This window comes from Dipteris shenzhenensis, chromosome 9 (assembly GCF_047967505.1).
Source record: "Dipteris shenzhenensis isolate YYH24624 ecotype China chromosome 9, Dip_SZ_1.0, whole genome shotgun sequence".
NCBI lineage: Eukaryota > Viridiplantae > Streptophyta > Polypodiopsida > Gleicheniales > Dipteridaceae > Dipteris > Dipteris shenzhenensis.
Genome location: NC_141604.1, coordinates 28173776 through 28191246, shown reverse-complemented (window position 1 = coordinate 28191246; position 17471 = coordinate 28173776). Strand labels below are relative to the sequence as shown.

Genomic DNA, 17471 nt, shown 5'->3' with positions numbered 1-17471 from the left:
TTAATAACAACTCTAAGGACTTTTGGTGGAAGTTTCTTGAGTGACAAGCCCCCTCTCCTCTCATTGACACCACTTTGTGGCACTTTTTTGCACTCACTGTGTATGATATTTCTCAATAGCCATCACATGACCTTAGTTACCCTGTCTCACCTCTTGTACACTTTTCACCACTAGTGGTGTCAAACACTAAGCTCTAAAGCTTCATAACAACTGGGCAAATGATCATGAGGGACTATGCATCTAATACATTGCATATTGAATAGTTACTATGGCCTTGATTTTAGCAAAGCTCTTTAATGAAGCAGTTTGCACCAGTTTTCCTCACACCGGGACCCTTGACAACATCACTCCCATCCACAAGATAGGGGACCCCATGAGACCGAAAAACTACAGGACCATTATGATTGGGCATGTCATGTCCAAGGTATATGCATTAGTGCTCGACACTGAGGTTAGCATGTTTGCGGATCTCTAGGGACTCAAAGTCGAGAAACAGGGAGGCTTTCATATGACTCTAGATCACATACTCACACTAAGAGGTGTCATTGGGGAGGCTAGAGCACGGAGACAGAGGGTTTATTGCTGCTTTGCGGATTTCCGCAAGGCTTTTGCCACAGTGCCAAGAGCTTGCCTCATCAGACTTTTTCATGATCATAGTTATAGTTAGGAGATCATTTGGGCAGTCATGGCATTCTCATGCAAGGTGCGGATGGCTACAGGGTGGGCAGAGGAGATCATGAGCACTATTGGGGTCAAATAAGATTGTCTGTTATCTTTAACGTTGTTTAGCTTATACACTGATGAGCTTGAGACCTTCATCGGAACACTAGGGGGGGTTGGTGCTCAGGTCGAGAGTCTCCATGCTCTCTTATTGTTATGGATGATCCATAGTGCCGTTGGTTCAAAACCAGATCATTTTGGGGCATCCCCATTTTAGCTCAACGCATCGTTCCAGGTGATCTCATACCTTTGTCGAGTTAGGGACTATGGCTCCTGGACCTGAGGCCGACATAGGTTACCATGGCTGGCCTTATCCTCTCCATGACATTAGCAACTGAGGTTGATCAGAGATGTTGGTGTGGTCGTACATGCAGATGATTTGAGAGCCTGGGACTCCGTTTGGATAGATTGCGCCCCTTTTAGTATAGCCTTGAGGCTCCCTCTGTTCCACTCTTACCACGAGGTTAGCCGGGAGGATCTCTTACAATTACACACATTTAGGACCTGGTTAGCCCCTAGCTAGCCTTCTATGAAGCTCAGCATCTACAGGGACCAGTGCTTATGATATGAGAGGAGGGCTTCATTGATCCACTAGGCTACACATGATCCAACTCCCCCACTTGCACCTACGGATTGACAGGAGATTGAGTCAGAGGAGCATTTCACTTTCAGATGCCCTGTGTACTATGAGATCTGTGATTGTTACCATTGTCTGTTTAGGGATGGGTTCAGACCCTCTGGTCCTACCCAGATCAGAGATGTCTAGCTTCTTTCATTATGAGGCCGTATGACATAGAGACCAGCTGCAGGGCATATAAATAAGATCAGGGCGCTCAGCCAGACGACTCCTATAGTGTAGTGGGCTGTGAACTTTATTGCATGGATGAGAAGGGCCCCATGCAGTACGTTCAAATGCTAGGATCATATGAAGTAAGTTATGTTAGAATACCTCCTCAAGTGGCAGGAACTACTAGATGAGAAGATATATCATAGCAACGCCAGCGTATCTTATAGGGCTTATAAAGTGTCAATGGAGACCATCTCTGTCCAAAGGAGCAGATGCTATCATCTGGCATTAAAAGCCTTCATGCATGGGCTTATATTACCTCCATGCATGGGGATTTGAATTTTGACTTCCAGCTTGAGGAGAGAATGCACTAACAGTAATGCTGAGTTCTGCTTTTTAAGTCATTTTCTTTTGTGTGCAGCAGTGGAGATTTCATTGGCGTGTAAGGCAGGTGCGAAGTTTCCAAGAAAGACCATTAAAGGCAAAGGACTAGCTGTTAGTGAAAGGCTTGCAGGTGGCACCTAAGGCCAGGTTACTGGCATGGAAATGGCATGTGTTTGTGATCTGGCATATAATTATGTATCGGTGGACTGTCGAATGTGGGCATTTGGTTGGGAACTACGAGTATATATTGTGGTTGCAAGCTATTCACAATTGCAATGTAGGTGTCACTGACAGCTACCTTGGCACTGGCACATTGCATCGGAGGTTGTAGTGATATCCCACTTGCATTGCCATGATTATGTGGTGTGTTGGTGGCTGCAAAGTAACAGAAGATTCTTGGTTGTGGTGGCCAATCATAGAGCACAATTTCTCCTCATGCAGTCCTTGATAAGGATGTTAGGTAGGTGTAAAGGTCTGCGAGACGAGATTTCTTCTCACCCAGGTTTCCAGATTCTCACTTCTTACGTGTCATTTTTTTAATACCCTTGCTCAGGTGGATCATTAAAAGGAAATAATATGGCTTAACGATGACAGCTGTCTTGGAATGCTTGTTTGACATGCTTGAGAAGCTTCATGAGCCCTTGCTAAAAAGATACTACAGCAATGGTAAAAAGACCCAAGCAAAAGCCTTGCTTCTGTATTAGTGGTGTGTGGGTGCCACTAACATATATTCATCCAAATTGTGCAGCTGGATCATTCTATTTTTATCCTAGCATTGCCTACAAAATTGCAGGAAACAAATTGCTCGTAATTTATCCTCACCCACTATGGCCGCTAATGCTGGGTGTAGGTATGTCAGTATATGCAGCATGATATACTTGTGAAGTGTTTGGCTTGAAGCACTGTCACAGCTCTCATGCAAGAACTCATTGGGTTCAAGAATGACTCTAAGTCTGGGATTAAACTGAAGCTTTGCATCATTAAAATTAGCAAAATTCCATCTCTCCCCCTTCTTGCAGGGCTTTGAGGAGACCCCCTTCCTTGTTGTGATCCTTGTTGCCGTCTCATTAGCTGACCTAAATGTTGCATCTGAGAGCAGGGTTCTTCCATGTGAGATTTGTGAAGTTAGAGATTTAGACTGGTTGTGGCTATCTGGCAGATTACATCATAGAGAAAGAAGTCTAAACTCTTATGTAAATAAGGCAAACGGTCGCAGTCAAATTTTTTAATGATTTCTAATGAAAGCTACCTTTTATATATGCAAAACATAGTCGAATAATACGATGCTTTTGGTTTTGCAGGGGAGTGTCCCCTAGATCCTGGAGGTTATTTTGTTGTGAAGGGAACTGAAAAGGTACTTTACTTCATTAAACTTCTCTTGCAGATGGAAGGTCTTAATGAAGGATGCATAGTCACAGGGCTTAGTCATGCTTGGTACTCTGCAGGTCATTCTAATCCAAGAGCAATTGTCAAAGAATCGAATCATAATCGATACTGACAGTAGTGGCTGGTAAGGCCAACCAGATTACTGTTAAATGTTGGTCAATGTCAGGAGCATGCAGAAAATGACAATAGATAGCTGTTGGTCTATGTGTGCATGCATATGTGTGGGTGCACGTGCAGTGTGTGTGTGTGTGCGTTTGTACATATTAGGATGGGACAACAGTTCCCTCAGGCATATGCTTTCTTCAGAATGTCCCTCAAGCAATCTTTATATGATAGTTATGCTGTGAGGGATTTGGATGCTACTAGCCTTGAAGTGTTTTCTCACTGCTTTTGAGTGCTGCCATTAGGCTCTCTTTTGGAGTCTAATGTCATGTACATTGATTTTATGTTAATTTTATAGTCACTGGTTTCACAAAAAAAAAAAAAGTGTGTGTGTTTGTACATATTTGGCTCTGAACGAGACATTATTAGGAGTGTGTGTATGTATATACCTCTCTCTCTCTCCCTCTCTCTCCACACACTTTTTTTTTTTTGGGTGAAACTAAGAACATTATATTATGAAACATTCATTTACAACAGGGCAGTGCTCAAAAAAAGAGCCAATGCCCTATCCATCAGAAACAGTAAAAGAAAAGCTCAATGCAAGAGTGATCCAAATCCTCCTCATGCAAGGCATCATATAAGGACTGCCGCAATGAGGCCGGGAAGAACTCATAAGGATGCTGAAGAGATGAATTCAGAAAGTCATGATTTCGTTGAAGCCAGAGGGTCCATATCTGATCCAATGGAAGAAAAGAGAATATTGGGACAAAGAAGTAGATAATCTGCCAAACATCCAGAAAAACCTCGAGAACCTGTGCGCTGGAAATCTGAGAGAGAAAATAGGAGATCTTGTCCAGAAGGTCTCTGGAATATGAACAAAACTACAATAAGTGCTAAATACTCTCAGGAGCATGATGACATCGTGGACAAAGAGGAGAGGCAATCCTTCTTTGAGCCAATTTCACTCCCAGTGGAAAAATACCAACAATGCATCCCTAGAAAAAGAGTCTTTGCTTGAATGGCATTTTCAACTTCCATATCAATTTCAAGTTTACTTTCCACCAAGATAAAGACTTATTCAGATGCCAAAGAGAATTTGCATGATGAGCAATCCATGGAGGAGGTAAAATCAATCTATAAGCTTGTATGGAAGTCAATAAATGCGAAGATTGAGAGGATAAGCCTAGACTTGAAGACTGAAGATGCCAATCTTGAAGCCTGTCTCTTACTTCCAATGATGGAATCAGAACAAAAGGGAGTAAGAGATTTGCAATAACTTTCCATATGGGTCTATGATGCATCCCAAGATTGTATTGTTGACAAGCTGCCGGAAAAGAGAGAACATGCCCTTGAATATCTACCACATCGTCAATGAACCGGATGCCCAACTTCATGAGATTGTAAGCCCTGATTGGTTGTTGCACTGCAAGAGGAGAGTTAAAAACAGCACTCTAGTGAAGGCTTTCCAGTCTAAGAGATGAAGCTATAGAAGCAGGATGGGGAGACCATTTGATGTGAGAGAGCACCTGCTTCCAATCCTGAATCAAGGCTGCAGAAAATGGACAACTAGGTATTTTACCTTGAAAATTGCCAAGTACTACTCCCCATGGATTAACGAGCCAATGCCCATAAGCATTTGTGCGCATATTAAGTAAGAGAAAAAACTCGCAAGAGCAAGCTCAAAGCGGAATACATCATGAAATCATGAGGATAAATAAAACCTCCTCAAAGTGAGGTGGAAAACAACCAAGGCTTAGGCTGAAAGTGCCATCTCAACCCTGTAAGAGTCTCAGAGAAGAAAGGAGAATCCTTCCATTCTCTGAAGAAAGAAGCCCTCCTAGCTGAGGCGAGTCTTCCTGCATACTCATCCATACGGCCATCAAAGTATATACAGTGTCTGTTCAGATATGTTCAGATACTAGCCAAAGTGTGCGAGGGATGAACTTGAGTACCCTCTATAGCCTCTGTGCATCTGGCTCTCCAGATATGCCAGGATGCTATGCTCGCTAAAATCTCCCAAGAAGTATTCACAGAAGCATGTACATATATTAAAGGAAGGTGTGGTACCACATCCAACGAACAGGACTCAAACTGATGACGTTGAACCAAAATGGCCCGAGAGGAGTCAAGTTTCTCATAGAATACCTGCGGCCTTGTAAGAGAAAGCCAAGCCACTGAGCCCCATGTCATAAAGAATGGGGAGTGGGCAAAGTGACTGAAAATCCTGGCTAACCCCATCCAAATCATCCTTGCCTGTATGCAATCCCATAAGCAATGCTGAATAGTCTCCGAATCAGAGAGGCAACGAGGGCAAGTAGTGTCGGCTCCGAACCTAGATCTCCAAAGGTTCACTGCAATCCCACCATGGATAGAGAGCCAAAAGAAGAGAGTGATCTTTCTATTCCTGTGGGATTTCCAGAGCCTCCTTCAGAAGCACCTCTGCAAATCTGCAGTGATATAAAATGTCTCCCAATGAGGAACTCTGGAAGGTCTCCAACCTCTACTACTGAGTTGGAATCTCCTGGCATTACTGACCGTGCTCTTCTCTTGATGCCTTGTGTCAATCTGGAACTCCCGCGTAGAGCCAAAGCCTCCAAGACCCGGTGGAGAGCAGACGGGGGTCAGGGTCGATGAACCACTGTGAATCTGATCCTTGCACCAAAAGACCTACAACCCTGATAGGCTGAAAAGCAGACTCAAGCAAGATGTCCTTTGTGGATCTGAGCAATGTGCCACCATCCTACACACTAAAAACTAAAGCATCCTCCTGTGCATCTCGAAAGGCCAAAACCTGAAGCGGAACACCGCATCTCGTAAAAGTACCTGCCCAAGTGGAGCAAGTGAGTGGCATATCATCTGTCTCTACCCAATCCTCTGGAAGCGCTGCCTCAATCTGCAAGATCCTCCTTGCACTCCCTCTGAGATGTCCTGTCAACTGAGATTTGGTCTCCTCTGGAAGCTTGCTGAAAGCTTTCCAAGACCCCAAAGATGATGCAGGTTCCCTTTTTTTTTTTGGTTTGGAAAAAAAAAAAGAAAAAAACCACAACCAACTTTATAAAAAAAAAAAAAAAAAAAGCCTTGCCATCTTAGCCTCTCCTTCTTCTCCACCTCTTGGCTGCCTCTCCACTTCAGGCTTCCGCCCTACCTCTCCACCACCTCGCACTGCACATGCTTCCCATTATGGGGGGGGAACCGGTGCTTTGCCGCTCCCGGCTGAACACTAACATTAAGATCTGCACCCACACCCCAAGAGAAATGGGGGACAAAGCCAAGAAAGACGAAAATAACAACAACAAAAAGAAGCAAACGACACAACTGAATTTGGAGGATGTGAACACACGTTACAACTGAAGTGGACTCGGGGTAAACAGCAAGGCAAAGGTAGGACCCGCCTTAGCTTCTTCAGCCTCTATCTCTACCTCAACCTCAACCTCAACTCCCGCTATAGTGTCAGTTTCGTTTTCAGCTCCAACCTCAGCTCCCTCTATCTCTGTATCTACTTCGGCTTCAGTCCCCACTGCAGGCCCAGCTCTAGTTCCAGTCTCAACTCCATCTACATCTACGATCAGTGACATACTCATGCCCATGGCGCCGGTTGTTGTTTCCTTTTCCTCTTCTCCTGTTACAGCTCTCGCACAACTTATGACCCCTACTTCGGAGGTGTCATACACTGTGCCGCATTACGCTTCACTGTCCCCTCTCCCTCTCAGTCAGCCCACCCTCCCACACCCCATTGGGACTGCCTCATCCATTCCACTGTCATCTCTGTTCCTCACTCAGCCACCGTCCAGTTTTCGGACTCAGCCCCACTCTTTCATGCCACAGTCACCACAGTTTCAGCATGGACATGGGTGGACTGACACACCAGAGGCTCGTGAGACCCTACTCACGGAGATACATAGTTTTCGTGAGCGTGAGATGGAGCTGGCTCGCTTCGCACAGAGCAGGTCCACTTCAACCAGGAGCAAAGCCACATCATACAGGAGTAGGCTAGGGCCATTCGGGAGCAGGCAGGTCTTATTCAGGGACTCAGACAGGATATCATGCAGCTGCGACAGGAGGTCACAGCCATACACACTGCCCCAAGGAGTACCCCGGTGGTCGAGGCACAGATTGCGAGCATGCAATCTGCTATTGAGGAGACTTCCAGATGGGTTGACGTGGCTAAACGGGAACCTGCAAGGGTCACCGTTTCGGCTACCCTCATGGAGCAGCAGCAGAGAGCCAGTAAGGCTCTCAACATCAGAGTACGCGGGATCCCACGCACTGAGGCTACACTGATGGTAGATGTGACTGCATTCGTGACCGCTACCCTGGGTGTGGTTGAGCACATGATAGAGAGGGCATGGTAGGTGGGGAGAGATCCTAACTGAGAGCAACTCCTGATCATACGATTTCATGACACTGAGGCATGACTTTCAGCTCTACGACACAGGTTAGTCCTTCGAGATCAGCCAGCGATCTCTATGGATGAGGACCTCACACCTCTACAGGTTGAGGAGAGGCGCTCTTTGCTGCAGCAGCGGGATCAGGCCCGAAAGTAGGGAAAGTGGGCAGTGGTACGAGAGGGACGACTTCTTACAGGCCCTCGTAGGACACCAGCCCCCTTCCCTACATAGGGAAGCGGGGTCTATGAGACTCAGATATCCGAGACCCCGTCCTGTACCATTTGGAACTATAATGGTACCTTATGGTTAGAACCATGGAACTTCTTGGAATCCTATACATGCCACGACATAGTCTTCTATACAGAGACACATCAGAGTCCAGAGCAGCCTCTTTCAATAGTCAGTGGATATACATGGGAGTCTGCCTACAGAGATGAGACGAGGGGTACAGGAGGAGTTCGAGGTTCAGGTGGAGTTGCAGTCCTTTTCAGATCCACACTTCAGGGGTTCGTTTCAGTAGAGCAGAGAGATACACATTCCAGATTTCTTTGGATCCGGATACGACACATGGACAGCCAGGATCTGTTTGTCGCAGTTTGCTACTTCCCTCCGGAGACCTCCCACTTTGCCAGAGATATTCGAGGTGATGATGAGACATCCCTATTTGCTGCCCTTTATCAGTCCATCGTTGACTTTTCTAGCTGCGGAGAAGTCCTTCTAGTGGGAGACTTCAACGTGAGGACAAGGGCCCGTCAGGTATCACTTTTTGATTTTAGAGATGATTCCACTCTACTGGCAGATGTTGACCTTGAGGAGGCAGGTATGCTACGGGTTTCGGCTGACAGGTGAGGTCCATTCTCATCCTATGGGTAGGCCCTATTAGACCTAGGCAGGATACATGATCTCATTATCTATAATGGTCTTGACAGATGGCCCGCTTCAAGTGGTTTCACATGCTTTCCACATGGGGGGGGCTCCAGTGTTGTTGATTACATCATGGGATTCCCTGTCTTCACATCTCGCATTACTGATTTCACTGTAGCACCTCTCCCCCCAAAGGCTGATCATACATACCTTTTCTTTCGCATCTCCATCTCCCTTCGCAAAGCAACTTCCACCCCACTTAGTGCTTACTCCACCTACCACGATATACGCTTTGATTGGGATTACTAACCTTCTTACTCTGGCCGTCTATACATACTTCTCGCTTATATTGACTTCATATCCCTTTTAGAGGATCGTGCTGCCCTTGTCATCCGCTCACTACACGAGGCTGCCATTCACGCTTTTTCCCACACCACCCACTCCACCCGCCCACCACCCCTTGGAACCGTACCCTGTAATAGTTGGTACAATGATGAGTGTAAGGCCTTACGCCGTCAACTCAGATTCGAAACCAAAAACAGTCTTCCGCGCGCACCAGATATGCTACGTGATTACCGTAGACTGGTACAGAGGAAGAAACTAGACTTCGTTTGTCGAAACGAGGAGCTACTGAACATTTTGTTTAGTAACAACTCTAAGGACTTCTGGTGGAGATTTCTAGAAGGACGGTCCCCTCCACCACTCACTGACACCCAGATCTGGTTTGATTATGCACGCACACTTTATGACATCCCAAATCAACAACAGTCCTTAGCCTCTCACACATGCCTCGTCCCACATCCTGCACCCTCTTCACTAGGGGAGGGGTAAAGGATGTTGTAATGAAACTTCATAATGGCCGAGCAAAGGATCATGAGGGACTATGCACTGAGTTCATTGCATATGGGATTAACCTGCTAGCCCGGATCTTAGCAAAGCTTTTTAATGGAGCGGTTTGTTTGGGATTTCCACACACTTGGACTGTTAACACTATCTCACCCATCCACAAGGTAGGGGATCCCATGAGCCCGGAGAACTACAGGACCATTATACTTGGACATTTCATGTCCAAGATTTATGCATCAGTACTTGACTCCGAGGTTAGCAGACTTGCAGAGTGTCGAGGACTCAGAGCAGCAGGACAGGTCGGATTCCGACGTGATCATGGAACCATGGACCACATTCTGACGCTCAGATGTATCATCGAGGAGGCGAGGTCACGGAAGTAGAGGGTTTATTGTTGCTTTGTGGATTTTCGCAAGGCATTTGACACGGTCCCGAGAGCCCGCCTGATACGGCGTCTACAGGACTTGGGTTATGACCAAGAGATCATTTGGGCTGTCATGGCACTTTACGAGAGAGTTTCTGGTAGAGTTCGGGCAAGATCTGGGTGGACAGACGAGATCATGAGTACCATCGGGGTCAAACAAGGGTGTCCTTTGTCGCCTACCTTGTTTGGCCTCTACATTGACGAGCTTGAGACAGTGATGCAAACACAGGGGGTATAGGTTGCTCTCTTGCGGGCACGTTGATCGAGATTTTGCTCTATGCAGATGACGTGGCTCTCTTGTCTTCCTCAGTAGAGGGGCTTCACAGACACCTAGACGCACTACAGTCCTTTTGTGAGTCTCATGATTTGAAGGTCAACCTGGGTAAAACCAAGGTCATGATCTTCAATACATCTCGAGCCATCATGCGTCAGGAGCAGTTCACATTTGCGGGGCCATCTATTGAGATAGTTTCATCATACACTTATCTTGGGGTTATCTTCTCCGGACCGAGCTTCACTATGAGACCCGCGATGCAGGCACGCTTGAGTAGAGGGTATGCCTCATTGGCCAGGCTAGAGAGGCAATGCTTCCGCTCACACTTTCAGGATCCATTCACCAAGGGGTTGCTTTTTGACTCCTTGGCTCGCCTAACGGGGATGTACGGCAGCCCTTGTTGGGGGCCAGACTTGTCGGATACAGAGTGGGCCCGTATGGAGTGGCTACAGGTTCTCATGCTATCACGGATGATTCGTGGTAAGTCATCCGTTCCTCACCAGATCATTCAGGCTGAGTTTGGGTCATCCCCTTTACATCTAGATGCTGCATTTCAGGTCATCACATATCTGTACTGAGTTAGGGAATATGGGGATTATACCTCGGGGCGTAGCAGGCTACCATGGATAGCTCTATCCTCTTCTATGGCACTTGTAGCAGGAGGAGATCAGAGGTGCTGGTATGCACGTACAGAGAGATGGTTTGAGCGACTGGGGCTTCACATGGATAGACTACCTCCCTTCCAGTATAGGATGGATGCTCCGTTTTCTCCCCTCTTATCACACGAGGTCAACCAGGTTATCCGTGAGGATCTGCTACAGCTACACACTTTTGGGACCTGGTTGGAACCGAGTGAACTCTCAGTGAAGCTTACCTTCTATAGAGATCACTTCTTACATATCACAGCGGAGGGTTTCATTGACCCACCAGGATAGACACAGATTCACCTACCCCACTCGATGAGGATCTCTCTGTTCCGGGTCTCTTCACATAGACTTTGCATCGAGAGTGGCAGAGCAGAGCGACTACCCTGGGAGTGGCGCATATGCACACTATGTGACATACAGGAGGTTGAGACAGAGGAGCATTTTATCTTCAGGTGTCCTGTGTACTATGAGATCCGAGGACGTTTCCATTGCCTCTTCAGAGATAGTTATGGGATTTTAGCCCATTTCCTCTCCTACCCGACCAGCGGTGTTTGGTAGGTTTCATTCATGAGGCACTTAGACACCGCGAGAGGATACTCCGAGCACGGAGACAGGAGCAGACTTCTTTCTCGGTTGATCTCTCTTTAGAGCTCTATCACGGAGTTCTTTCAGCTAGATCACATGGATCCCAACGAGACGAGGCCTCGACATGACCGTGACCCGGAGTGCGTGACCCGACAGCTCAGACAGAGGGTCGATACACAAATTACACTTGGAGACATGCCCTCCTTGTTTAGAGTCGGATCCCGACCGACGGGGGTCATAGTAGCCCTGGTTAGACGCAGAGCTACGACCAGGAGACGTGCCAGGACCGCACCTTTGAGTGGCCGACAACACTCTATTGCCGACTTCATGCCTTCATTGCCTCATCCATCCTGATATCTTGCTGTTGCTGGGGATGATGATGATATCGATGATGATGCTGAGATTGATATATAGTCGACCATTGACATGACTATGTTGTACTTAGGACTTAGTACTGCCATTCTGCATTTTTGCATTTTTTGCATTTTGCATTTTGGATTGGTATGGATGCTCGTTTAGTAGCTCCACTACCACAGCTCGTTGTATCAGGATTTTCATAGTCTCATAGACCCATCGGTCTTCCGAAGACTTTAATAAACTTTCTTTCTTTCTTTCTTTCCCCCACCTGGACCACTGCATGTAAAGTGAGGCACCAAGTGGTCTACCATGATCATCTAAAATACTGTCATTCCACATGATGGGTTGCCTATCAATCTCGTCAGAAGAGGAAGGAGGAATCCTCCGAAGAGTGCTCCTGAAATTGGTCCATGCTTTCAGAATGGCAACCATGAGAGGGGACGAAGGTGATCTGAGGTGTGCTGTGGTGAAGATCCACCTAATACTGCTCATCCAGTCTCCTCCTGAAGAAAGTGTGCACCTCTGTATGCTGCTAATAAGAAAGGCCTTCCACGGTTCCTGCCCTGGCATAAGTCCCCGCACCACCATCTTGCAAAGTAAAGCTCTGCACTGTAAATCTGGATCAATAATATTGAGACCCCCTTCCTGTGTAGGGAGGATGAGGGTCTCCCAAGCCCTGGCTAAGGCATTTGCTGTGCCATCAAGCCCACTCCAAAGAAAATTTCTGATCGGTCTCCTGAGCTGAGTGATGCAGTTCCTAGAACAGCACTAGCAAGAATAAACAAACCAAGCTGTGGCCAAGAGGACCTGGTTGACCACCACAACACTAGAGGCAAGATCCAGCTTGGTTGAGCTCCAAAAAAGGAGCTTCCTCCTGATGCTCTCCAACATGGGAGCAAACTGCTGCGTGGAAGAAATATCCAAGCCGACCTGGCAGCCCAAATACCTGACTGGCACACCCCTCTGAACCCAAGTGAATCCTATGTCAAGACTGGAGTGTCCTCATCACTGATCCAAAAGCCATTGGATTTATGCCAATTTATCTGCGCCCCCGCCGCCAAGCAAAATAAATCCAATGCTGTCCTGAAAGAAGTGAGCGTCTGTGGAGTGGCATCCAAGGAAACTGCTGTGTCATCTGCCAACTCACTATCAAGTAACTCCTTTTCCTTTCTAATGGGAAGTATCAGCCCAAAAATGTCAGCTTGAGATCTAACATAGATACTCATAGCTTCGGCCACGAACAAAAAAAGAAAAGAAGCAAGGGGGCATCCCTGACGGACTGATCTGGAAATCTGAAATTTCTCACCCCTTACCCCACCAATAAGTACCTGGCTGTGGGCTGATCTGTACAAAGAGGAAACACCTCTGATCCAAGCATCAGTAAAGCCAAAACGTAGAAGGGTGCCCTCCAAAAAACCCCAATCTACTGTGTCATAAGCTTTCTCAAAATCCAAAAGTAGAATGGCTAGATTTTGGCCGCTCTGCATGGCCCACTTTGAGGCTTCCCAGAAAGAGAAAATGTTATCAAAAATGCTTCTGCCATGCACAAATCCCGTCTGAGTATCATGAATAAGATCTAGGAGAAGGGGCCGCAATCGGAGGCTGATTGCCTTGGCCAGAATCTTGTAACAAGTCCCCAGAAGTGTGATAGGCCTCCACTGGGACACTAGATTTCTGCAACCTCCTTTCGGGATAAGGTGGATGAGACCCTCTGTAAGCGACCCGGGCATCTCACCAGAGTCCCAAATGCCCTGCAGGGCTGAAGTAATGTAGTCTCCAATCATATCCCAAAATGCAATGAAAAAAGAGGGGGTAAGGCCATCCGAACCTGGGCATTTGCCCTTGTGAAGGGCTGAAAGTGCAGTCCTGAACTCTATGTTGGTGAAAGGTGCATCAAGCAAAACATGCATATCTGGTTTCACCAACAAAGGGATGCTCTGCCAAATAACCTGTCTAGCATCCTCTCTATCCCGTGTCTTAGGATCAGCAGTAAGAAGGGCGGCATAAAATCTGAAGCTATGCGCAAGACATCATCTGGATCTGTCTGTAAAACCCCATGTGAGTCAATAAGTTGGGATACACTCTTTCTACTATGTCTAGGGCCAAGAGTAGAGAAAAAGTGTTTATTGACTCTGCCACCCATCTGAATCTAGAAGGACTCCCGTGCATGAAAGGCATACTCTGCTCTCTGATCAAGCAATACCTGTTGATGAGCCCTTGCTGCAGCAAGGCGCTCTTGAATCCAAGCATCTGAAGGCCGTTTCTGCTCTTCCCTCTGTAAAGCTGCCAACTGCTAGCGAACACCAATCTCACGTGTGAGAATATCTCGTGTCTTGGTACAAGCAACTGAGAGGTAGAAGTCGCTAATACGAGAAAGGGCAGCAGCTACCTATGATGGCAATGGCTGCCCACCCTGGACATGAGAAACTCATATTTGCAGGGCTGCCTCTGTAAGGTCCTCCTCTGTGTACAAGGCATCTGGAATCCTGATGCTGGCAGACCGGCCTCTCAAGTGAGGTTCTGAGATAGCCAGCACAATAGGAAAGTGGTCTGAAGTGGAAACCCCAGCAGCAATGCATACCGATCCACCTCTGTCAAGTGCCCAATCATCTACATAGAATCTGTCAATGCGTGCATGAATAGGAAGGCATCCCAAGCTGCTCTCTCCAAAGAGTGAAGTCCTCCTTCTCTACCCCCTTTTTTGTATGACGGTAACTCAACCGTGTTAAAGTCACCTCCAATCACCCATGAATCCGCAATGGGGGCCCAGGAGAGCAAATCCTTCCACATAATGACACGTTCCCCTCTAATGTTTGAGGCATAAAGGTTAAGGAAACCAACCTTACACCCTCCAATCAAGAGAATAATCCACTGAGCTCTAGAGGGAATAATGACTCCGTGTCCAACAACCAAGGGGAGAACCGACTGCGAAACTGAAATAGAAGTGCCTCCCCTGGTGCCCAAGGCAGGCGACCAAAAAGTATGGCCAGAAAGCAGTTTTCCAGACTTAGAGCAATCACTGGCATCCAACTTGTGTTCTTGGATAAAAAGGATATCAATAGCACCTCTAGTGACACTTGGATGAAGCTGATTCCAGATCAGCTACCTACGGCGACGGTGTGGAATTCCGCCTAGGCCTTGTATGTTCCAGCTGACTATCCTCATTGACAGGAGGATGCTGGATGGAAAGGCTTGCCCGACCTAGTAGAAGAGACCAGCTTCGCGTGGGCCGAAACACTCTTGTTGAGGGCAGGAAACTCAACAGGTGAAAGGATCCCTACACCTGCTGAGGGGGAGGCCCTATCAAAAGGAATCCCAATGACCGGGACCCCTAAGGTGAAGGGCACAAACTCCTCATCATCCATGAAAGTCGCTGAATCAGCCAGTGTCGAAAAAGAGTTCCTGAGAAGCAGGTCTGGCCGAGGAGTGCGAAGAAGACCTGCACTCGTGGAGAAAGGAGGAGAAGTACCTGCCAAGCCTCTATCAGTAGAACTGGAGCTGGGAGTTGAGGAGGCCTGTGGCTGGGCTAAAGAGGGATCTGGAGTCCTCATCTGTGCATGCACTCCCTCAGCTGTGGCAGGAACAATCTGAGGGGAAGAAGTATCGGTAGCCCCATCATGATCAGAAACCAAAATGACTGGGACTGGTGCATCTGAAGGCCCCTCCTGATCTAGAACTGTAGTATCTGCGGCTGCAGCAACATCCACCTCTGGAGTCTGGATGGCATTTGTTTGAACCGGATCAAAGATCTCCTCCTGAGGTAAAGAAGCCACTCTGACCGCTCTCCATTGTGGTACTGGGAGTGCTGCAGGATTTGGGCGCCCTGTTGCCCCTGGTGGTCCTGAGGTGCGCGAAGCAAGGCGCCCTGCTGCTCCTGGTAGTCCTGGAGTGCGTGGTAGAGGCTGCAGGGGAGGTGCAGACGGGGTAGTACGTGAAGCAACTGCACCAGAAGACCTCTTGGGTCTTTTTCTCTTCCTTGGGCAATCTCTAGCAAAGTGCCCAAGGGTCCTGCAAATCCTGCACTAATCCTATCTACCTGCAATCTCGATTCTCTGTCGAAAGAGAGAGCCATCTGGACGCTGAATCATGATGTGGTCATCTGAGATGTTAGGGTCAGAGACAATGACCCTAACTCGGGGCACCCCCTCCGCTCTGACTGCCTCTGTCGAGGAAGAAGGCATGCCAGGAAGGGGGGGAATCTCAGTGACCACTCCGAAAGTGGCTCGGATAGTAGCAAGAAGTCGATGGTAAACCTGAGGATGACCAGGAAACCTAATGAACAATGATGTGACCTGACTGTCCTTCTCGACTGGATCGAAGCCCAAGGTGTAGGGCAAAAGAAAGATCCTCCTCGAACCCAAAGCCAGAGGATTAGCTTTGAGAACAAGGGCTGTGGACTCGTGAGAGTCGAAGATCACTTGGAAGAATCCACGTCCCAATAGTCGAATATCCCTGAGGTGTGGGGCAAGATCTCCTAGTAGCGCCGCTAGCATCCAATCTCTAGCCTGTGATCTGGAAGGGTGTGACCCAAAGATGCGGTCGAAAAGTGATGTGGAGCCTTCTAGTTCCACATCTTTCTTGAGCTGCTACAACTCGTCTTCTGAAAAAATGACGGTTCTCGCTGCTGGTGGAAGTGGACGAAGATTGGCTGAATGGGGATCCATTCGCCAATTGATGTGAAAAAGGCCGATTCAAACACTTAATACGCTCCGTCCGTGAAAGTGTTGCCCGGGACGCCCTGGATCCAGGGCGCTGGAAGATGAAGAACAGGAGAGGGAGAGGTAGACTAGGGGGAGCAACGAGAGGGGAGGAGGGGGCAGGGGAGAGGTGGCAGGGAGGCGAGGAGGAGGCGAGGGAGAGGTGGCAAGAAGAGGGAGACGGAGGTAGGTAGAGGGGGGAGGCGTAGGGAGCTGAGTTAGGAAGGAAGGGGGCGGGGAGGGAGAGGGTGGACAGGTTTTTTTTTAAAAAAAATAAACTTTTTTTTTTTTTTTTGGGTGTGGTGCGCGGAAAGGGAAGGCGGGGGAGAGGAAAGGAGGGGGGGGGGGAGAGCAGCGCGGGGGTGGAGAGGAAGGGCGGGGGAGGAGAAGGGGGCGGGGGAGAGGGAGGGCGGGGAGGGAGAGGTAGGGGGCAGTGGGGAGGGAGAGGTAGGAGGCAGCGGGGGGGGGGAGAGGGATGGCGGGGGAGGAGAAGGGGTGGGAGGGTTTGGGGGTGGCGGAGAGGGAGGGCGGGGAGGGTGAGGGAGGGGGCAGGGGTGAAGGAGGGGAACGGGGGGGCTGTCGGGTGGTGGAGAGGTAGGGCCGGGAGGGAGAGGTAGGGGCAGCGGGGAGGGAGAGGTAGGGGCAGCGGGGGGGGGAGAGGGAGGGCGGCGAGGAGGAAGGGGAGAGGGAGGGTGAGGGAGGAGGGAGAGGGGGGGCTGGCGAGAGGGGAGGGAGAGGGGGAGCAGCGAGGGGGGGGAGGAGGGGGGCAGCGAGGGAGAGGGAGAGGGGGCTGGCTGAGAGAGGGAGAGGGGGGGGGCAGTAGCTCACGGGGAGGAGCAGCAGCTCATTCCGTACCTTGGAAGTCAAAGAACCGTTTCTGAAAATTAATATTTAGACCTGCTGCCAACCCAAAATCAGAAAGGGTATCCATCAATAAGCGAAGTTCCAGAAGACAATTCTTTGGCATGAAGAAAGAATCATCTGCATAAGCTTGTGCAATGAAAGTCCGT

General features: G+C 48.4%; 1 protein-coding gene across 2 annotated transcripts in view; it reads left to right on the top strand.

The window, feature by feature from the left end:
- NRPC2 (nuclear RNA polymerase C2) overlaps positions 1-17471 on the top strand; it is a 188620-nt gene that overhangs the window by 51723 nt on the left and 119426 nt on the right. For both annotated transcript variants that reach the window (XM_087378899.1, XM_087378900.1), the window contains exons 6-7: positions 3193-3245; positions 3337-3401. In XM_087378899.1, the coding sequence (XP_087235025.1) occupies positions 3193-3245; positions 3337-3401 (118 nt within the window). The remainder of the gene's footprint in view (positions 1-3192; positions 3246-3336; positions 3402-17471) is intronic.